The sequence below is a fragment of the Numenius arquata genome, chromosome 27 (assembly GCF_964106895.1).
Source record: "Numenius arquata chromosome 27, bNumArq3.hap1.1, whole genome shotgun sequence".
In the NCBI taxonomy this organism is placed as follows: Eukaryota; Metazoa; Chordata; class Aves; order Charadriiformes; family Scolopacidae; genus Numenius; species Numenius arquata.
The window spans coordinates 1,017,432-1,039,820 of record NC_133602.1 but is presented as its reverse complement, the minus strand read 5'-3'; the positions used below and the strand labels follow the sequence as shown (position 1 = coordinate 1,039,820).

The 22,389-nt window shown below is 46.6% G+C and overlaps 1 protein-coding gene across 1 annotated transcript; it reads left to right on the top strand.

The window, feature by feature from the left end:
* Positions 1-20,020: 20,020 nt before the first annotated feature.
* LOC141475846 (uncharacterized) lies at positions 20,021-21,549 on the top strand. Its single transcript, XM_074164389.1, has 3 exons — positions 20,021-20,062; positions 20,290-20,687; positions 20,931-21,549. The coding sequence occupies exons 1-3, from the start codon at positions 20,021-20,023 to the stop codon at positions 21,547-21,549; spliced, it is 1,059 nt and encodes a 352-aa protein (XP_074020490.1).
* Positions 21,550-22,389: the final 840 nt, after the last annotated feature.

Genomic DNA, 22,389 nt, shown 5'->3' with positions numbered 1-22,389 from the left:
GATTTTACATACCCAGACGCATTTGCACATGCAGATTTCTGCCCTGCTCGTTGTGCAAGAAGGGGAGGAACGAGTCATCCCTGGTGGCTGAGGAACTGCGATAACTCAGGACTCTGGTCCACCAGCAAGTCAGTGCTTGCAGAAGCCGTGGTCCCTCTGCTCCGGCTGTTTGTAAACAAGCTGAATGGTAAACACAAACCTGGTTTCTTGATGAAAGTCACTAACTGGCGCCTCTGGATAGAAACTAAAGAAATTGTTTTAGAGATAGCGAGCAGGAGCCACCCCTCCGCTTCAGATGTTCAGTCTATCTCTGCCCAACAAAACCTTGTGGCTCTCTTGTTGGCAGAGGGAGTTAAGATGCAAAATGAGTAAAAACACAGAGTGAGCCCTGCTGAAATTGCGCAGCCACGCTGCTAATGGGAAGGAAAAGGAGAAACCGGGGCTGTTGCAAGGCCATGGTTGCACAGTTGATTGCAGCAGGGCCAGGTGAGTGTCCCAGACTTGCACGACTCTGATGATTTGCACCCAGGGTGCACCCGTCCCGCCCCATGGAAGAGCTGGGTGAGCTCGAGGTGCTGGGTGAGCTCAAGGTGTGTGGTGAGCTCGGGTACACGGTCTCTGAAAGAGCACTTTACTCACAGCTTACTCATGAGAGCAAGGTTTGCCCAAGCAGCTTCTTTAGGCACGCATTTCCCACCACAGACAATGGCAGGCAATTAAAAAAAAATTAAAATATTAGAAAAACAGAAATTTTAAAAGAACAAATCTGTTCTGTATTGGCCAGGAAAAATGTCAGCAATCAAAATTTGTGGCAACTATGTCAATATCAGTGAAATAACCATAAAATCAGCCGTGAAGTAGATGGACACAGGTAGAGAAACCACACTACATTTTTGGGGTATTCACAGGTATAAGCCAAGACTTCCAGAAGTGGCCTGTGCCGCTACCTGGCTTTGACAGATCACTTTCCAGTCGTAGCTCCTGGAGCCTGCCACAGTGGCCACAGGCTTCATTATCCTGGTTTTATTGCTCTGGGAAATGATGGAGTCAGAGAGAGGAGGTCGAGAGGGGACCCTCGGCTGCTAAGCTTCTGGTACCTGTCTTACAGAGTGAAAACAACTTTAAAGATGCCCTCAGAGAACATGTGATGAGGACTTTCTAAAAACTTGCCATTTTTTGATGGCGAGGACCTGAAAGTGGTGGCCCTTGTCCACTTGTCCACTGCGCAAGACCCCTGTCCTGCCAAGAGCAGGTAGAGGTGACTGGGCATCATGACCTCTCCTCCCTGCCAGACTTTGGGCGAGAGGTTTCAGGAGGGTAGAAACCTCCAAAAGCGCCACCTTTGCCATCCATTTTGCAATATAGAACTCATCCAGGCATGACGGTGAGACAGTCAAGCCACCCACACGGTTTTCACTCTTCGTGCATTACAACCTGCGTGGGGCAAGGTGGCAATTAAAGCTGTGTAACACAAGGAAGACAATCTACTGTATGACAAGTCAATCAAAGAAACCGGGTTGAATAAGCTTTTGAAGGTGGTGGGTAATTAGAGGTGTGGCTGTTTGGTAAATACCTTGGTCATTTTTCCCCAGGGGTTTATTGCATTTTCAGGAAGAGAGTTCGGAACCGTATAAAAGTTCTCGGACGGGAGAGCAGCTCATTCACTCAGCTCCACTCCTTCTTCAGAGCCTTCACAACCAAGGTGAGTTGCTCCTACCCAGCTAACATTTCATTCCTGTGAAAATTTGCGGAACTGAGCTGAGATATGCTCTTACAAAGACGGGTCTATTGCAGGTGCTGGGATTATTGAGAGCCAAGTTCTTGCCTCAGTGGCTGGGGCGATTTTGCGCTATCAAAATTGGACTCAAGGCTGTCTGTGCTAAGAAGCAAAATTTATTGTTCTTATCACATATAGATTTATATGGATTATTTCAGTGCTCTCAGGATTCCTAGTTTCCAAAGGAAAAACTGGAAATAAGAAAGTGAAGAGTGGGATGAGGGAATGAATGGGAGACAGCAGGCTGATCTTTTATACGTAACCTTTGGTTTAAGATGGGAATTTTAATTGCACTTATAAGCCTGACTCTTTTAGTAATCTCCTTTGGAAACATAAATCTTCAGGAGCTGAAATTATTCAGCTGTCCTTGAAGAAATTTAGGAGAGAACTGAGAAGGCAGATTTAAACTATGAGAGGAAGGAGCAGAATGAAGAGCCTTCAGCTTGGCTGGTCTCATCCTGGATGGTTCCTGCCTCCTTGAAATCTCAGCTCTCCTCAGAAGGGAGTTTAGATGTGCAGAGAGGATTTCCCTCATGCCTCGAGAAATGGGGCACTGGTGCACCAATGGTCCGCGGGGCACGGAGGGAGCAGAGGGCACAAGGAGGGAGGAAGGCACAGGAGTCTCTTCATTTTGAGCATGTGGCTCTGAAAGTGTATTTTGCCAAGGTTCTAATACCACCAGTCCTGGCTGTAAATTCACCAGCTGTGCCAGCACCCCTGGAGGCTGCAAGTTCTTCAGACCCTTGCCAAGATGCCTCTTGCCAGAGCAGCATAAACTGGCAGCCCATGGCGCATCTCCTCCTCCGTTACACGGCCCTGAGATAATCCCAGGGTGTCTTCCAGCAGTGCCCATGGGATGCCGCAAGGGAAACACTCACGGAACCCAGCAGAGATGAAGATCGGGGCTGCTGGGGGGGCTCATGAGGGTGTTCAGATGGTGGGGGCTGTCACTGAGGGAATGAAGCCTCAAGCAGGGGAAATGGAACAGAGAGACAGGCAAATCCTGCCAAGCCCTGAGAGGCTTGCAAATACATCAAGGAAATCTGAACCCAAAGTAGAGCAGGGAAAGGACGCTGACCTTCATGCATCTAACCACAAAGGTTTTTCCTTCCCCAGGGTTCGCCGCACCAGCCGAAAAATGTGCTCCCGTGCAGACAGAGGCTGCCACAGCTCCGAGGGCTCCTCCTGCCACAGCGGAGGCTCCTCCTGCCACGACAAAGAGAGGTCCTGCCATGGCTCTGAGGAGGTTGTTTGCCACGAAGTGAGCGCCGTGCAGGATGTGACGCCGGTGGTGGTCCTCCCTCCCCAGTGCCCCGGGCAGGTGCCGGTGGCCCCAGTTCCCTGCCAGCAGCAGCAGCAGATCAAGCAGCCGGTGCAGTGGCCCCCCCAACAGCAGAAGTAAAGGGGCAAGGATGAGCCGACGGTCAGCGCACACCCCGGGGCTGCACCTCTCCCTTCTCCTCTGCAAGACGCAGCCCTGAGCTTGGGCAGGTCCTGCTCCTTCCCTCCAGCACGTATGACCTCTCCCCGCTCCCAATAATGCAAAGTGGCATTAGCATGGCAGAATCGTGATTTGCCCTCGCGTGCGCGAGAATTTGAATCTATTATTAATTTCCCGCTTCTGTCTCCAGTAGCAAAGATGTGATATTAAAACCTAAAGCTCAAAAAACTTGCTGGTGTTCTAGTGTTTTTCCACCATTAGTCTCCTTCTTGTCTTCAGCATCATTCCTGAGCCCACTTTTATCAACGAGAGCTGCTTTTCACAGCCTCCTCCCCTTCCCGTTGCACTTTGATGGTAGCAACGTGTCAACGCCCGGCTCTCCAGACCCCACACCTTGTGCATCTGCCAGACAAACCCAGAGGCCAGGTTTGGAAAAGCTGTCTGGGGTTGGAGGTGGAGATCAGCATCTCTCATTAATCCCAGCCCTTGGCTCTGTGACAGCTGGCCCCGAGCCTCAGACCCTCACAGGCCCATTTTGAAGGAGCTAAAACTAAAGCTTCATCTTTGTAAGATGTACACGGCTGGTGAGCACAAAAGCAGACTCCATCTAGGAAGTCTGAAAATCACTGATCACCATAAACAGGAAACTATAGGCAGAGGAAGGACTACATCATACTTAATCTTCCTTCTGACCCATTCTGAATGGAGAATATGGGGTTAGATTGATATTTTGTGCAAGGTAACTCTACAATCTCTGAAAATCCCAGCAAGAGCCCATATTGCCTAGATTAAATACTAGCTAATGTAAAATATATATATATATTGAGGCACTGGCCCAGGTCGCCCAGAGAAGCTGTGACTGCCCCATCCCTGGAGGGGTTCAAGGCCAGGTTGGATGGGAGTTTGAGCAACCTGGTCTGGTGGGAGGTGTCCCTGCCCAGGGCAGGGGGTGGAACTAGATGGCCTTTAAGATCCCTTCCAACTCAAACCATTCCATGATTCTATAATTCTATGATAACCGGGTTTAAGACAGTCCATGCACTGCAACATTGACTTCCACTGCGAACTCTAGTCCTGTAAACACAGCTTGTGTCTGGAAAACAAGAGAAAGACTGCGAAAGAAAAAAATGTTCCAGTTCCTGCCAAGGTTTCAGTTGACTTTTCTCAGCAGAAACCATAAAATTCCTGTGAAAAAAGGGAACATCAAATGGACAGAGGGCCATAAAAATTGGCAGTTGTATTTCCAATTGCACCAGGTCCACCCCCAGGTTCTCCTCCAGTGTCCACCAGCATGAAGGCAGATTGCTGCGGGAATATGTGCCTCTGTGGGATGAGAGCAGTATTGTGTGTAATGCGCTAGATATTTAATTAGCAAAGGGTTTGCACTCAATCTTTGAAAGGAACAAGAAACTTATTATTAGCACTTGTTTTATTATTACTGTTAATTAAAATAACGAGGAGCATCATTCCCATATGCAAGGTACGTGATTGCAGGTGCAAGGAATGAACGTCGGGGTCAGAGATGGGCAGCTCTGACTGAGCATGAAGGCATTGCATGGTGCCACCTTCCTGTCCCCCCAGTCACCCAGGTACCCCTCTGCCAGGGCCAAACCCATCCTGTGCCAAACAGGAGGTTGAAACCAAGCCAGACTGGAGGCTCTGGGCTGGGTTTAAGTCTGGCTGAAAGCGTTTGCGGGAAGGGGAGATAAAATCTCCCATCTTAGTTCTTTCTAGGCAGTCCAAATTTTCACCTACGCTCTCGCTCTCAGCCAAGCTGAAGAGCTGCAGGTTGTGTCATTCGTTTAAGGAGAGACTTAGGAAGAGCCTGAGGAACAGAAGAGCAAATCTCTCCTGAGCTGGAGTTTTGTTATCTCAGCACACACCCCTGGGAAGGGAAGCAGGAAAGGGCATTGCATAAATTCAGCAGGAAATTGTCCCCACCTTGCCTCTGCCACGAAGGCCACAGCAAGAGGGCAACCTCTGCAGAGGACATTTTTTGGACAGTGCCCCAATCAAGCCAGCAGGAGAAGAGTGGGCGAAAAAAAGACCGCAAAAAGCATGGTAACCCCAAGGCAAATATTAGAAAAGCAAGAGAACAGGGAGCCCTGCATGCAGAGCACGTTTCTCACCACTAAATAAGCGTTGGGTAAGTGTTGGGCTCCTACACGACGTTTCTGGCTGTGCCATCGTGGCTCCATACAGTGATGCTGCAACGTGAGGGTCCTGGACCACACCAGGGTGAGGGTCCCATACAACCTGGTACCCCATTAATTGTAACACCCCCCATAACACCCTTCTGAGCATACCCCATAGCCATGGTATGCCCCACACACCTCGTAGCTGTCCCCCAGCTGCCTGGCTCAGAGAGAAGATCCACTTCCCTGGCACCATTCTGCCTCAGAGCAGACCGAGCACCAGTAGCCGTAGTGCCAACAGTTGTGGCCACCCCAGCAAGAGTCCCTCCCACGGGCACAGCCAGGGTCGTAGGCACAAAGGAGGGATGTCCAGCTAGGAACCTGCGGGGTCATACCAGCTTGAGTTCATGTTGAAGAAGGATTGCCTCCCAGAAGAACATGCCATTTCGGGAAATGGAGTCCAGCTAAAGGATAGGTAGCTCAGTGACAGAAGAAAGACAATAGCTTTTTATGCAATTTTTTATCTACTGCACTTCAAGATAAGCAGAATTGTGTAGCAAATTTGGACTTTTTTTCCCCATTTTATATAAGAAATATTCTGGATGACTTACTAGATACTGTAATATTATTCCTGCAAGTGAGATATTTTGTCCAGAAACCTAATTTTTATTGTTATTTTTAGCAATTATATATTATTTATCAATGAACTACAAGAAATATTCCATAGAACTCATCTCTGTCTACCACTATTTGGAATAAACAACAAGTTTGGCTTCAGGCAGAGCGAAGTCAACTGTGTAAACACAGAGCCAGAGTCTACAAATAAGTTTCCATAAATGTTCCAGATCAAGAGTCAAATCACGTACCTTAGTCAACAGCAGGAGAAGTAAAGTCAAACTGAGGGAAATGGCTTGAAACAGGGGAACTTTATAGAGCTGGAGGCTTCAGTCATGAGGCACTCCTGGAGAATGAGGCTTTGCTCTCCCCTGACCACAGCCGCTTCTGTTTGATGCCTTTGGTTCCAAATTTTTACATCTGATGCACTTTTTTGAATTTTTACCATCCTCTCTCTTTTACACGACAGCAAGTTTACATCTGTACATGATCAAAGATTTTCTGCCTTACTACAGCCTAAATAAAACTTTGTGTTTATAGGTTACTTCCCTACATTGTGATACTGAAGCACAGATGTGAATGGGCCTGTTTGAGGGATCCCGGTGAGTCAGCAGAGCATCACCCAAAATCAATTGTGCCTGACGTCTAATCCACGATGCCATCCCAGTGTTGACACATTCTTGCCTTTTATGGGACAAGAAAATGTAATTGCCAGGTTAGATGGGCATGACCTGTACTAGACGTGGAAAGGAAGACCGAAGTTCATCCATGATTCACAGGAAAATCCAGGCTCAGAAGCATCTACCTCTACCACACTACGCTGTTTTGTTTATGTTTTCCTAAGCTACAGCCCTGTCTAATGCATGTTTCCATAAGAGCTGCAGAGATGCCATGGCTGAGTACTGAAAGCAGGACAGCAACACTAGCCCTCTGTCCCAGCTAATATTCCAAACATCTTCAATATTACTGTGACATTAAAGATCTTAAAACCTTATTCTGGAGGCAAGCACAGGGCCCACCTTCTCACAACCCCAACTGCTAAACATTTCCAGAAAGTAAACTAAAGACAGGTTCTATTTAAAATGTTGGGGGAGAAAACAGAAGTACGTAAAAGAAGAACACAAGAAAACAGGAACAGAAAATAACTACACCTCTGGGAGTGTGAGCAGGACTTAGGGTGGTGGGTTCACCTCAAACCATTCTGTTCCAGGATTTGGTATCACTTCCATCAACACTGTACTGCAGAATTAGAATAAAACAGCATCTGTAGGAAGAATAAAAGAAATCCTTGACAGGACACATCATAGAGACAGGTTGAAATTACCAATGAAAGACATATTTGGGCTAATCCCGAATGTCTCGTTAATATATCCGGTACCATTGGGCAAGTCAGCCAGAGTATTCCTGCCCTGAACATAATACGCATGAGTTAACATTAGTAACCATTCTTCTTTCACATGAAGGTGTGATCACGTTTAGCTCTTGGTCCATGTGACATCCCGGCACAGCTTGAGGAATTGGTACTTCTGAATTCCAAACATCTCTTCCGCTTGATACATGTCGTCCATGACCAGATCCATGAGTTTCTTCGGCATTGGCGTCACTTTGCGTGAAATACCTTCCAATCTCTTTCATAGGGAGGTGAAGGAATTAGAGTGCTATTAATAACTTATGGGACAATTACAATGCTAAAAGCACAGTGCATCAAAGGGAAAATGTCGGAAGCTGAATACAGCGGATAGAAATGGGCTGGGATGTGTAATTAGGTTACACTTGCCAAGAGATGTCTCATGTCCCAGATAACCCTTTGGAAGAGTATAAAAGGTCTTTCATCCCAATTCCCTTCATTCGCTTCTCAGCTCCTATAACACCTTCATTCCTGTTGCTGAAGAGGTAAGTCCAATTTTTCTGTTTGTCTTGGGTTTCTTTATGAAAGCAACTGCTTTCATACAAGCTTTGGTAGAGTTGGAGTGTGATACTCCTCACCTCTGGACCTCGGTCATGCCAGAGACCAAGTTCTTGTTACCCACAAGAGCTGCTTAATTAATGCAAATGGCAAGTGGAATATAGACTTAGGGGGCAGAGGTTCAAGCTGAACCAAAACAAAAGAAAGGTTGGAAAATAGAGAGAGGACAGTCAGAGGACATTATGAAAAAGAGACTTTGAAGTTTTGGAGTAGAAGGTCTGGGGTTGCATATGGGAAGTGGATGTTTTGAGTCATTTTTCACTGAAAAGCAAATTGCTTCTATAAAAAGTCAGGTTTTTAGTGGGGGATATAAGTCATCCCCCAATAGCTAATCAGAATTGCAATCACTTTCTTATCCCTGAAGAACTAGAAATGAGGAAGAAAATGGGGGATTCCAGGGAAAATTAGAGAATGCATATATGCTCACATACATCTGACCCACTGAACCAGCATTAGCATTGATCTGTTCCTGACAGCTTTGCCAATACTCCAGAAAGATGTGCTCCCGCGGATCCTGCCACGACTATAGCTCCTCCTGCCACGGATCCAGCTCTTCCTGCCATGGATCCCGCTCCTCCTGCCACGACTCGGGACCCTCCTGCCATTACACCATCCAGAGGCAGCCCGTGCAGAAGTACAGCTACGTGACACCCTGCTGCCCCCCCGTGCAGCCCTATTGCCCCCCTGTGCAGCGCTACTGCCCCCCGGTGCAGCCCTGCTGCCCCCAGGTCCCCTATTGCCCCCAGTACACCAAGAACATTTGCAAGCTGCCACCGACATACCCCAAGTACTAGAAGCAGGATCCAACCCTGACACCTGGACCCACCGTCTCGCTCCTCCCTTGGATGCTCTCAATGCCTAAATCTTGTCTCTTTGGGTTGTCTTTTCCCATTTTCGGTTTGAGTGAATCGTCTAATACCTCATATGTGATTAGAATCTTCTTTGAAACATAAATCAGATCTGTTTTAATTTATTTAGCATGCAAGACCCACCTTATGTTCTTTTCCAAAAAGGCTGGGTGTGATTTCTGCTGGCAGGGGCTTACACACATGTGTTAACCTCCAAACCATTGCACATGAGACAATAAAATTTCATTTCCAAAAATAGAAAAAGTTTATGATTTCTTCATTCTTTGACCTGTTTGCTTGAGAATTAGGTTTACCTCTGACTTCTTAGCCACTGCTTCTCATTGTTTTCTTCTCAGACTTATCACAAAAGGCCCATATTCTAAAGTTTCAAAATGAGTGAGACCCCACCTGGAGTACTGTGTCCAGCTTTGGAGTCCTCAACACAGGAAGGACATGGACCTGTTGGAACGGGTCCAATGGAGGGGCCACAAAAATGGTCAGAGGGCTGGAGCCCCTCTCCTATCAAGACAGGCTGAGAAAGTTGGGGTTGTTCAGCCTGGAGAAGAGAAGGTTCTGGGGAGACCTTGGAGCCCCTTCCAGTTCCTAAAGGGGCTCCAGGAAAGCTGGGGAGCGACTCTTGAACATGGAGGGGAGCGATGACATGAGGGGGAATGGTTTTAACCTGCAAGAGGTGAGAAATGAGATGAGATATAGGGAAGAGCTTTTCTGTGAGGGTGGTGAGACTCTGGCCCAGGTTGCCCAGAGAAGCTGTGGCTGCCCCATCCCTGGAGGGGTTCAAGGCCAGGCTGGACAGGGCTTTGAGCAACCTGGTCTGGTGGGAGGTGTCCCTGCCCAGGGCAGGGCAGTTGGAACTTGATGATCTTTAAGGTCCCTTCCGACTCTAACCATTCTATGATTCCAGATGCATTCTGCGGGAGATTAATGCATTTATGGACAGTATTCAGGGACCTCATCCGTACCCTATTTACCCTAGGACTGTCTTTCCCAGTTCACTACTCCAGCAGCACCTCATACTTCATTTGTCACTCTGACTCAGAATTACAAACATTTTGAGGTGTCTAATAAACGCAAATAGGCACCCAGAGGTCTTCTCTAACCCTCCTTCTTTCCCTGAACTTCATGCGACTATTTTCAATGAAAATTGCTCACACTTAAAAATAAATGCTAAATCTCTCTCTACTTTTTACAACCTAAGACTATCCTTATCTCCCCAGTCACCAGCCCATCTCGCTGAGACATCCGTTCTAGAACAGGATCGCTCGCTTCCTTCTGCCAGTGCCTGTTTCTCTGCATCAGCTTCACAAAGAGCTTGACAACTAACTTCAGCTGAAATGAATCACATCAGGTATCTCGAAAAGGGAGAGATGACCGCACCTTGCTTGATGGAGAACTGACACAAGGGCCTTCCCCAAAAGTACTGCTTTACCAGCCTAGATGAACCACTTCTACATTGCTTATAACTCACAGCAGTTTTCAGAAAACTGCAGGTGAGATTTTCCTAAATAAGGGCTACCTCTAAAAGACTTTAAAAACTTTCTCTTTGCTGAATCATGGCCTTGAAAAACAAATAAAAAGAACCCCACTCAGAACAAGAAACCATGCTCTTGCGGGATGTATTTTCAACTTCAGAATGAACTAGCATCTCACAAAACTTGTCAGAGTAGCAAATTATTCTTTTTTTCCCCAAATTTGACACGAAAATAAACCCTGAAAGATATGAAGACCATCTCAATAGGGATAGCTTCCCCCTTCTGAACTCAGTGAGCAACTTTTAGGACACCCTTGTTCTACTTGCTTCAGAACTGACCCATGAGGTGTTCCTGAGAAGCTCCTTCATCCCCCACCTGGGTAAAAGTCACAGGAAAGAAACAATTACCCATTTCACTGCCCTAAAGTAAAGTCTTGGGCCACTGTGAGAGAAACTCGGTAGTAAATAGTGAAACACTGCAATGAGTGAAAATTACAAAACTGCTTAAGTAAGACGGAAGCCTGGAGCAATTTGGGATGCAAAACCAGGATGCCAATAAGTGATACCTTCCCAGCACAAATCCTTCCTACTTAGGATGTGAAATCCCCTTCTTATATGATAAAGGATAATATCATGGTACAGGGGAAAAACAGCTCATGGCTGGTGGACTCACAATGGAATGAAAAAGATTGGAATAGGGGCTATCCTTGTAGTGTCACTTCCATTGTCGAGGTGCTAAGTGCGTTTGAGCCAGTCAACAGGACTTCCCTCTAAGTAGAGCCCATGTGAGTTGTGGCTGTTAATTACAGTCCCTTGTGTCACGAAAAAAACATATCAATCAAAATGTGTCTGCCATGCAGACCAAGGGGCAGCATGCAAGGTAGGAGTCAACGCTTTTGAATTGTACGTTGATGCAATACTGGTTACCCAACAACAAATCACTTAATAACTCTAGGGTTAGGTTGGCTTTTAACATGTAAATATGCAGCTGCCTTCAAAATTCCCTTATAAAGCAGATTGGGAAATTCATTGCCTATTAACACGTTAAGGAAAAAGTCATAATTGGTTTTCCTGGCTGTGTCAAATCGGAAATGCTAAAAACTAGACACAGAAGATAAATATGAATGTGACTACTTAATTAATTGTCAGCATTACCAAGAGATGCATAATTTCTCGGACAACCCTTTGGAAGGTATAAAAGTCCGCCATCCCGTGCTGTTCCTTCATTCAGCATCAGCTCTCAGTGCTCTTCCTCTCATTTGCTCCAGCAAAGGGTAAGTTGGATTATATTGATTTATCTACTCACATAGGACTTCTAGCTGGCAAGTTCTGCAATTGGACCTTGCTTCTGTCTTAGAAATTTCTTATTTTTGGTGACTGGGTGCCTGAACGTGTAAACTATGCAAAGGGTGCTCATGGTTTCCTCACAGCAGATGGGATGACAGAAAAATAGGAGTAATTGAAGGACTAGATCTGCAAAGACACAGAGTCTTTGGGACCCAGCACAGAATTAATTCCCAAACTAGCTGGTGGTGGAAGGAGAGGTATCTCAGACAAGGCAGTGTGGTTTTAGAAGTAAATTTTACCTTAAAAAGCCAACAGTAGCATCTTGGATGGGAAATTCCCATCAGAACTGGATGATTGTAGAACGTCCTCCAAAAGACAAGGCAGTAGCACTTTGATGGTCAAGATATCCCATATGTTACAAAACAGAGGAAAACAAAATTTCCCAGACCACTACAGAAAAAGAGGCATGGGAAACGCAGAAGGTTACAGCTCTGTCAGCTCGATGGCGTCTCTCTCTTCCTTGCAGCTTTGCCGATACTCCGGAAAGATGTGCTCCCGCGGTTCCTGCCACGACTATAGCTCCTCCTGCCATGGATCCAGCTCTTCCTGCCATGGATCCCGCTCCTCCTGCCACGACTCGGGACCCTCCTGCCATTACACCATCCAGAGGCAGCCCGTGCAGAAGTACAGCTACGTGACACCCTGCTGCCCCCCTGTGCAGCAATATTGCCCCCCTGTGCAGCAATATTGCCCCCCCGTGCAGCAGTATTGCCCCCCTGTGCAGCGCTACTGCCCCCCGGTGCAGCCCTGCTGCCCCCAGGTCCCCTACTGCCCCCAGTACACCAAGAACATCTGCAAGCTGCCACCGAAATGCCCCAAGTACTAGCAGCAGGATCCAACCTCGGCATCTGGACCCACCGGCTCGCTCCTCCCTTGGACGCTGTGTCCATGGATTGTCTCATCCTCCCTGAAATCCCTGTGTCTCTGCCATGTGCCTCACCGCTGGTCTGGGTGAAGCGTTCCCCTAATTATCATTCAAGGTGTCATTCTTTCTAATTATTCAGGAAATGTCCTTTTTAATTATTCAGTGTATAATTACTGTTGGAAATCTTTCTGTGCCATGCACTTCTGTTTCAGAATCATCTGGGTGTGGGAAACAATAAATCTTAAATTTTATCAAACCTGCATTGTATTTCAATTTCGTTATTCACTTTTTCCTTTAGACTTTTTATTTTCTGGATCCTCCAGTCAAATTTCTTGATATTCTCCAAGTGTCCCAATAGTTGGTGGCCAGTAACAACAATTCTCACATTCGCTTGGGAAGAAAATGAACACATTAGTAAAGGAAAAAGTTCTCAACTACCAAAAATCTACATGGACATAAAGGGCTGAGCAGATCAAAGCCTCCTCTGCTTACACCAGACAATGAGCTGCTCTACACAGATTTTTGTCCCATTGTTTTGAAAACAATGAGATCAAAGACAATTGAATGGAAATTCTTTTGTTTTGGAGACAAGCACAGCTCATTAAATGAAAGAGGAGTAAGTAGTTCACAGTTGCTAATATTCTTACTCAATAAATGCAGTAATTTACTCTAAGCTCAACTTCAGAACTTGGACATATAAATATTTTCAAATGTCTTAATACCTCTGGGCCTCTGAAAACAGAAGCCACAAACTTCTTTTTCATATTCCAGTGTTACTTGTCACTGGTATATACTTTGGAGCAGAGAAATGGGTTACTCCAGAGAGGGTCCATCTCATGTAAGACTCCTGTGCACTTGCACAGCATGGATCCGAACACCACAATATGTTATTATGGAGAGCTCGTAAACCCAACACTGTTGAATGTAACTCAGCAATATCAACCCCCAGATTGCTCTAAAAATGACATTTCATCACTGTAGATTGGGCTTGCCTTACATACTCTCCTAAAAGAACTGCAAGCAGTGGATCATAACTCTTTAGAGATCACATTTCCAGTCTGTGAGGGGGGCCTACAGATAGCTGGGGAGGGACTTTTTACAAGGACATGTAGTGATAGGATGAGGGAGAAGGGTTTTAACCTGAAAGAGGGGAGATTGAGATGAGATCTCAGGAAGAACTTCTTTGCTGTGAAGGTGGTGAGAGCCTGGCCCAGGTTGCCCAGAGAAGCTGTGGCTGCCCCATCCCTGGAGGGGTTCAAGGCCAGGTTGGACAGAGTTTGGAGCAACCTGGTCTGGTGGGAGGTGTCCCTGCCCAGGGCAGGGCAGGGAACGGGATGGTCTTCAAGTTCCCTTCCAACACAAACCATTCTATGGTTCTGTTTTTCTTAGCAGGATCTGAATTTGAAAGATTAGGAAACATTTTATCAGTGGGTGTAACCTCAGACACCCCAGTTTTGGAAGGCTGTGGAGGAGGGAGAAAGATTCCAGAGGAACATTGGTGTCATGCTCCAGGCCAAAGTATGGAGGAAAGGAGAACCGTCACAAGCACTGGCTTCGCCGACTGGGCAGCCGCAGCCTCTCTTGGTTTTGGACCCGCAACTGAGTCACAAAATGTCCCTGAGGAATTTCCAATCCTCCCTTGCTGCACAAAACTCACCACAAGCAATTATATCGCCTCTAGCCTGAAGAAAAGCTGTAGGACACCCGTACTTTAGAAAGAGCTTCTCGTTAGCAGTTAGCGAATTACTCTAATGGGTAACATTTTCTAAAGTTGATGAGCTACAGGCTCCATTTTCTTACTCTTCAAAGACTGAGTGGAATGGGATTATAAATCCAGTTTTAATGCCCATAATTTCGCCACTAGTGAGAGAATCCCATATTTGCTCAAACTTCTGCTCAAACTTCAGCTCAAACGCTCCTTTTCTCTGAATTCTTTGCTTCCCAGACATCTCTGCAGGTGAGGTCAGGTGAAAAAAGTATACGAAATCAGTGAAGGGAAAGAGAAACCAAGGAACAGGAAAATTTAATATATTCGTACCACATACAGACCTCATTACCAGACATTTTTCTCTGATCTTAAGTACAAAATAACCATGGAAACATGCAGAACAGTCTGATGGGGTCACTCAAGTCAACTGGCAAGCCAAGGAACTTGTGAAGAATCAGAAATATTTTATTTTTTGCCACACCAGGGAACCAAGGAGATCACGCTGGGCTTCCCAGCATCGTGCCATACCTATGACTTGCAGCTGATAATCCCATTTCCTGTTGGCATTAAACAACAGGCAAATTAAAATCCTGAGCTGCCACCTGCGCAAGACGGTAGGGCCTACCCCAGGAGTCAGCATTTCTGAGACTTAAAGACCTTTCTGTCCCTGATGTAATCCCAGTTGCCAATTGGCAAGCTAATTAACACCTATGAGATTAGTGTCACTCTTCAGGAAATGGGAGAGAAATGCCCTCCAAGATCCTTATGGGAAATGCATTAGGAATTACATATGGGATGAAATACAGTGCGTCAAAGAGGAAACGCTAAAAATAGGATAGTGCAAACATCTGCAGGATTGAGTGCGGAAATAATTAAATTGTCATTGTGAAGAGGTGTCTCATATCTGAGATAACCTTTTGGAGCTGTATAAAAGACCGCTCAGCCCAGTCCTCTTCAGTCGCTCGCCTTTGCTTCCAGACACTTCTCCCTGTAGCTGAAGAGGGTAAGACAAATTTTACTATTTCTGTTCATGCTGAGAGAGAAAAAACCTCTACTAGAGGTTTTTATGGACCTCCTGGGAGCTGGGACTTACCTAAATGCCTTCTCCTTGCACTCCTGCAGTGTTCGGAGACAGGCACGATGAGCGGTGGCTGGAGGGATGGGGATCACCGGGGAAGGTCCAGCAAGGGCACACAATGGGATCCTTGGGAGACACCAGTTCCATGCTGCTCCCCAAGGGAGATGGGGTTTGGGAGTGCCTCATGGAGCTCATACATCAGCTTGAAGGGATCTAAATTCAGACTGCAGTTGCCAGAGCAAACCCTGCAGATTAGGTAGAATCAAGGGTGCATTCAGTCTGGATTAGGTGGGCATAAAGAAAGAGAGAAGCAGTTCACTGGGGAGCTGAAGAAAAATTTCATTTAAAAAGGGGGAGGAAATATAAGAAGTGAATCTGGGGCTCCTCTCACCACATTGATCTCCTGTTCCTGACAGCTTTGCCAATACTCCAGAAAGATGTGCTCCCGCGGGTCCTGCCACGACTATAGCTCCTCCTGCCACGGATCCAGCTCTTCCTGCCATGGATCCCGCTCCTCCTGCCACGACTCGGGACCCTCCTGCCATTACACCATCCAGAGGCAGCCCGTGCAGAAGTACAGCTACGTGACACCCTGCTGCCCCCCTGTGCAAAGCTACTGCCCCCCGGTGCAGCGCTACTGCCCCCCTGTCCAGCGCTACTGCCCCCAGGTCCCCTATTGCCCCCAGTACACCAAGAACATCTGCAAGCTGCCACCGAAATGCCCCAAGTACTAGCAGCAGGATCCGGCCCTGGCATCTGGACCCACCGGCTTGTTCCTCACCCAAAGCCTCCAGCTCGTCTCCTTGCCCATCGCTTCTCTGCCAGCAAATGGTTTTAATCACATGGTTTTAGGAAGAAGTCTCTCAGTTCGATAAGCTTTGGGCTGTTTATCTTCTTTCTGCCGACGCAAAGGACACTGTCAACTGAGAATGGCTTTTTTCTTGCTCTGCTGCTTTGTTCTCCAGCAAGACAATAAAAATTATATTTCAAGCCTACCTAACAGTTCTGGATGTTTTTAGTCACCGCTGCATCGTATCTGCTGGCCTGGCAGCATCTGTTTTTTTTTCTCGTGGTTTTAGAGCCATGCTTTAATCACTGGTGAAAATAGCTAAAGTAGGAGGACCGCCAAGGAAACATGAAAGGCAAGGAAAATGCCTGTGGCACCCACTAGGGATGCCAGGAGCACAGCAGCTCGCACCGACGGCTGGGAGAAACACTTTGGGTTAATTCCTGGTGAAACTGTTTGCACTGAGCTCAGCAGGTGCAACAGGGGGTTCAGAGTTACAGCCGGGGGGCCTGGCCTGCACATTCATGTTTTTACTGCAGACACGATCTTTAATAGCCGCTGGTATATTTGGAAACAAAACAAAACAAATACTGCAGGGCTTGGAACATCCTCAATTAAACAATTTCTACAGTGTGAAATGAGAGAAGGTTTCCCCAGTGTGATTCACCCATCCCAGGGCAGGCACGGGAAATAGGCTGGATGAGCTGGGTACTGCAAGTACTGAGTAAATGACTGGTTTGGTATATAAGTCATTGGAATTAGCTATTTATAGGTTATGGAGAAAATTGTCATTATAAAGGAATAGCCTGCTAAAAAGGAAAAGTTGCAAACGGGATGCAGAGGGCAATTAATTACTCACCTACATTCAAGTTGCTGCCATCACTACGAGACATCTCATTTTCATGCAACCCTTGGCAGCTACGTTAAAAAATCTTTTCCTTATTGATTCTTCACCTCTCTGAGTTGGGTTCTGAGTCAGTAAAGGCTTTCTGTCCATAGGAATGGTTTTGTCTTCAAGGACATACGTTCACTTTCCCTCGCTGCCCCAGGCCTCCAACTTTCTATTCTGTGACTAATCACAGCCCATTTTATTTCCTCTTCCCTTTCCAAGTCCTATCATAAGCACAAAACCTCTGAACTGGCTACACTTTCTGCTGTGCTCAAGCTTGAAGTTCCCATTAACTTGAGGATGAGAAATGGCAGCAATAATGGGGAAACAAGAATGAAGTTCATTTCTATTTTATTTTACTCTATTCTATTCCATTCTATTCTAAGCTTTTCTCAGCCCTGGAGAGGTTTGACTCCTGGAACCAAAGGCTTTATGAATGCTTTACCTGTTTAGAATATTTTTTTTAAAAAAAATCAGAGACCGTAGACATTAGGCAAGAGAAGTCCTCTACATCTGACACTCTAGATAGCTTAGAGGAACATTTCTGCTCTGTTGAGTCTGTTTTAAATAACGTAACAGTGGTTTTCCTCAACCAGGATAAACCATGAGCAAACCCCTAAGGATTAATGAGGAGGAATTTGCTTTCGCTGTTTCACAGCAAGGATTGCTTCACTGCATCCATCATTCCCAAGTCCAAACAAACAGAGAGGTGTCACTCTGGGCATCTTATGGAGCCTGCTAAGTTCATTCATTCAATGCAAAATTTAATTGGGATCTTTCTTTGGATAATTTGAAACTTTTCTATTGTAAAATCACTTATGGGTCTTCCGGCCACCCATGGATCTATCTCAAGTGGCTTTAGTCATCTCTGATGTTCACATCCAGCTCTAACAGCAACAGTGGGGTTTTTGGCTCAGAGGGACACTGGATGAAGAAAAGCTGTAGAAAATCACACATAAAATTGCCTCATTTTGAACCAATATCTCTTACTTTACCTCACTGCTCAGGATCCTCCATGTTTCTAATGTTGGAGTCTCTTATCATTTCTCTGCAGGCTCAGAAAGCCCCTCCTGGCCATCTCCCAGGTTGCCATGAGCCTCCTTTATTGCTCGTGAGATGCAGGTACTCAGCTGGTGTCAGTCTCTACCACTAATTAGATTATAATGTGTGGCAGTGACCTCATCTAGCCCGGTCATTAGCATGAAGCCAATCTCAATAGGAAATGAAGCCTATGTTTTAGGGGACAGGCACCTTGACCTTGGAAAGACCTTCTCCTTGCCTGGAGAAGTGACTTAATGGTCCTTTGAGTTCTTCAAAGCCGGTCTGGGTAGCTTTCTAAAAACCGGGATGTGGCCAAATAATACCAGTAGCTGCCCAACAGAACCTGAGTGGAAACGGATGCTTTGTGTCACCCAAAGTCAAGCTGAAGGTTCACCATGACCTATCCTCTCCTCAGCATCTCTGATCTGGATCTCACTGTGTTTCTGTATGAACAGAAACAGCCTGAGTCTTCTCTCCTTCACTTCAGGTGAAATTAGGAAGCCGTACGCTGCAGGGGAGGGAGGTCAAGGGTCCTTCGTGCTCTGCTCCCCCAGATGCACAGCCCCACAGCAGCAGGAGCAGGCCTTCTCCTTGGTGTGATCTCAGAAATGAAATATTTAATCACGTCAATCATGGTCCTGGGTCCCGTGAATTCCTTCTGACCGGAGAGAGATAATTTTTTAAAAAGACGCTGTTTAATTTGAAATTCTAAAAATGCACGAGGCATCACGTGAAGCCTTCAGGCTTTCCTGCAAAATAAATATTAACATCATTAATGAATAATTGCAACATGATCATTTACATCAGCATTAATGACTGCCGATGGGTGACTGAGAACTGAGCATAGAGTTATTCCAAAAATACCATCCGTAGGTGGATCTTTCATTACTTGAGGGCATACTAGAACTTAAAAAAGTAGAAGAGGAATTTTGCCGATCAAGCTAAGCAGAAACAGGATGTAAAAATTCCAGAAAATTTTTGCTTTTTGCTTTTATTTAAAGATGTCAAAAAGGAATTGGAAAAATGCGGACTCCGACTTGACCCAAACTCTATTGCAAATTTCCACAATGAATTTGCATAATTCTTTGCACCTAGAATTTCTGACATTGGCAAGGCCAAGGGCATGTGTCTTCCCATGCATGGATGGGACAAGGCAGCAACGGCTGAGACATCAAAAACTTTCTGTTACATTTTTGCCCTTCTGATGACCAAAGACCCCAAATAAAGATGTTAGGATTCACCATTTCTGCATTCAAAACCAAAACACGTGGCCATGGAATTACACTTGCTGGAATTCAATTTAAAAAAAATCCATATCGAGGGGTGATTGACGTCCAGAAGGCCTCTGCATGCCTCTGGAATCCACTGCTCCTCAATCTTAATTATGATTTTTATGTTAATTGAGCACTCACTAGCTGCAAACAAGCCACGTAGCACCTCAATGCAGAAGCGTTACCATATGCAAAATGAGCAGAAACATACCTTTGAAGCAGTTCACGAGCATCACACAAGAATTAACTTGACATTAAAAAATTGTAAAAAATTTACAGAACAAATTGCTAATAACACAAAATTGAGGGGTTGGTCAAATCAATGAGGCAAAGACTAAATGGATGAAGGCACATTCAACAAATAAGTATAGGCTTAGTGCGTAAATCACAAATTGCTGTGGGGTACCTCATTTCCGGCAGGCCAATTTCGGGCTAAATAAAAGGTCTCCCCCGTCCCTTTGCTCCTCACTCAACTGAACCACTCAGTCAAACACGGTAAGTGTGAGCAGTGGTCCTGGGGAGCAAAGGTTCTCAGCTGGTTTTGGTCAAGCAATGAATGGAAATGTATCTTTGTAACTGAACATCGTAGGGTGTTGGACTAGACGACCTTTAAAGGTCCCTTCCAACCCAAACTGGTCTATGATTCTATGGCTCTTTGATCTACAGCTCTCTCTGAAATCCAGATTTTCCAAGCCTGTTGGCCTATTGCTTGTTGCAAAAGACAGTTGGTGGAGAGAGCACAGTGGGAAATGAGCTTCTTGGGATGGAAATTCAGCAAGTGATCTTCATGGATGAGCAGAGGAAAGTTAGTTTCCAGGAACAGTTGAAAAGATGCATAAATATCAGTGGGATAGTGACAGGTGGGTTGGTTTCTGTAAGGATCTTGTTTTGCAACTCAAGATAAGTAAATAGGAAGCGGTGTGTGATGTGGCTGTCACCCACGGGCCTAGACAACACCAGTTGAATGCCAAAGTAAAATTTATCTATATCCTTCGAAAGATGGGTTGTATCTGAACGTACTCTGTGTTTCAGATCCTCACTCCTCCCAGCTTCGGCTACCCTACAAACAGCATGTGCTCTACTGGATGTTGCTCTACCGGATGCTGCTCCGTCGTGAAGAGCAAAACGGTGTGCTGCAGCCCATGCCAGAAGACCGTCTGCTGCGAGCCGTGCCGGAAGACCATCTGCTGCGAACCGTGCCAGAAGACCATCTGCTGCAGCCCATGCCAGAAGACTGTCTGCTGCGACCCATGTCAGCAGTCCTGCTGCTGCGACCCATGCCAGAAGCCTTGCTGTGACCCATGTTGCCAGCAGTCCTGCTGTGACCCATGCCAGAAGCCCTGCTGTGACCCATGCTGCCAGCAGTCCTGCTGTGACCCATGCCAGAAGCCTTGCTGCGACCCATGCTGCCAGCAGTCCTGCTGTGACCCATGCCAGAAGCCTTGCTGTGACCCATGTTGCCAGCAGTCTTGCTGCGACCCATGCCAGAAGCCCTGCTGTGACCCATGCTGTGACCCATGCTGCCAGCAGTCCTGCTGTGACCCATGCCAGAAGCCTTGCTGTGACCCATGCTGCCAGCAGTCCTGCTGCGACCCATGCCAGAAGCCTTGCTGTGACCCATGCTGCCAGCAGTCCTGCTGCGACCCATGCCAGAAGCCTTGCTGTGACCCATGCTGCCAGCAGTCCTGCTGTGACCCATGCCAGAAGCCTTGCTGTGACCCATGTTGCCAGCAGTCCTGCTGTGACCCATGCCAGAAGCCCTGCTGTGACCCATGTTGCCAGCAGTCTTGCTGTGACCCATGCCAGAAGCCTTGCTGCGACCCATGCTGCCAGCAGTCTTGCTGTGACCCATGCCAGAAGCCTTGCTGCGACCCATGCTGCCAGCAGTCTTGCTGTGACCCATGCCAGAAGCCCTGCTGTGACCCATGCCAGCAGTCCTGCTGTGACCCATGCCAGAAGCCCTGCTGTGACCCATGTTGCCAGCAGTCCTGCTGTGACCCATGCCAGAAGCCCTGCTGTGACCCATGTTGCCAGCAGTCCTGCTGTGACCCATGCCAGAAGTCCATCTGCTGTACCAAGGTATGCCAGAAGTCCGTCTGCTGCTCCCCACGTCCCTGCTGCTGCTGTGGCTGCTACCCCTGCTGCTGCTCTGGATGCCTGTCCTGCTGCTCCTATGTGGTGAAGAAGAAGCCTGTTGTGGTGTGTTGCACCCCCGTGCAGTGCTGCTCTCCCATGAGGAAGTACTGCATTCCCATCCAGCAGTGCTGCACCAGCATCAAGAAGTGCTGCTGAGCCAGCTCCGGGTGGCAAAAGCAGCTCTGCCATCTCTGGGGTGCAAGAAGAACAGGCACAAGGAGATGGAAACCTGCTCATTTGCTTCTGGTTCACGGGATGATGGAGTGAACTCCTAGCGATTTTCTTCTCGTTTTCCCACTTAAGCTGTCTTCTTCTTTCTGTCCTTTAATTATGGAACAACTGCAACGCACTTGAATATGTCACCCACTGTATAAGGCAAAGAGCTGTTTGATATTAGTGGGGCTGTTAGTTCTCTTCTTGGTGCATGGGACGTGGGATACCTTTGCTGTTTATGTGATCATTCTTCATTTTCTCTCTTGACTTGTAGACAATAAAATTTAGCATTAAGCAAAACTCAAAATCTTGTCTTTTGGTTGTTCTTATATCGCTTTGTCTGGGATATGTCCTCATTCTGGTGTCAGTTTCTGTGCCTTCAGCCAGGCTCCTGCTGACCACAGATGTGCTCCCGTGGCACAGCAGAACATTTAGAGAACAAAGAGCTGCCCGGCCAGGCTTCCCATTGCCATAAATTAGGTCATGTCTAAAGACAGTGAGCAGAGCAGTACAACCCCTTCTTGAACCCACTGATATCTGCCTTGGTTAGCTCAATTTTTACTATGAAACTAAATGGTTAAGGTAAATAAAGCCCAAAGGACCGAGACCGAATGAAGTGTGCATAACTCCACCATCTGAAAACACATCACACCATAAGATGTACAGGAACCCATTCCTGACACTGGAATGAGTATTTCAATAAGTATCAAGAGGAATTCACTACTCACTGGACAGCAGACACCGTCTTCTTCCACTACCATCTTCCAAAATAAAATTTTGGAA

Bases quoted from the DNA above. Each gene is read 5' to 3' on its own strand.
- LOC141475846 (XM_074164389.1), top strand. From the start codon at position 20,021: ATGGAAATTCAGCAAGTGATCTTCATGGATGAGCAGAGGAAA. The intron at 20,063-20,289 runs GTTAGTTTCCAG...TCTGTGTTTCAG, and splicing joins TCATGGATGAGCAGAGGAAA to ATCCTCACTCCTCCCAGCTT. The intron at 20,688-20,930 runs ATGCCAGAAGCC...CTGTGACCCATG, and splicing joins CAGCAGTCCTGCTGTGACCC to CTGCCAGCAGTCCTGCTGTG.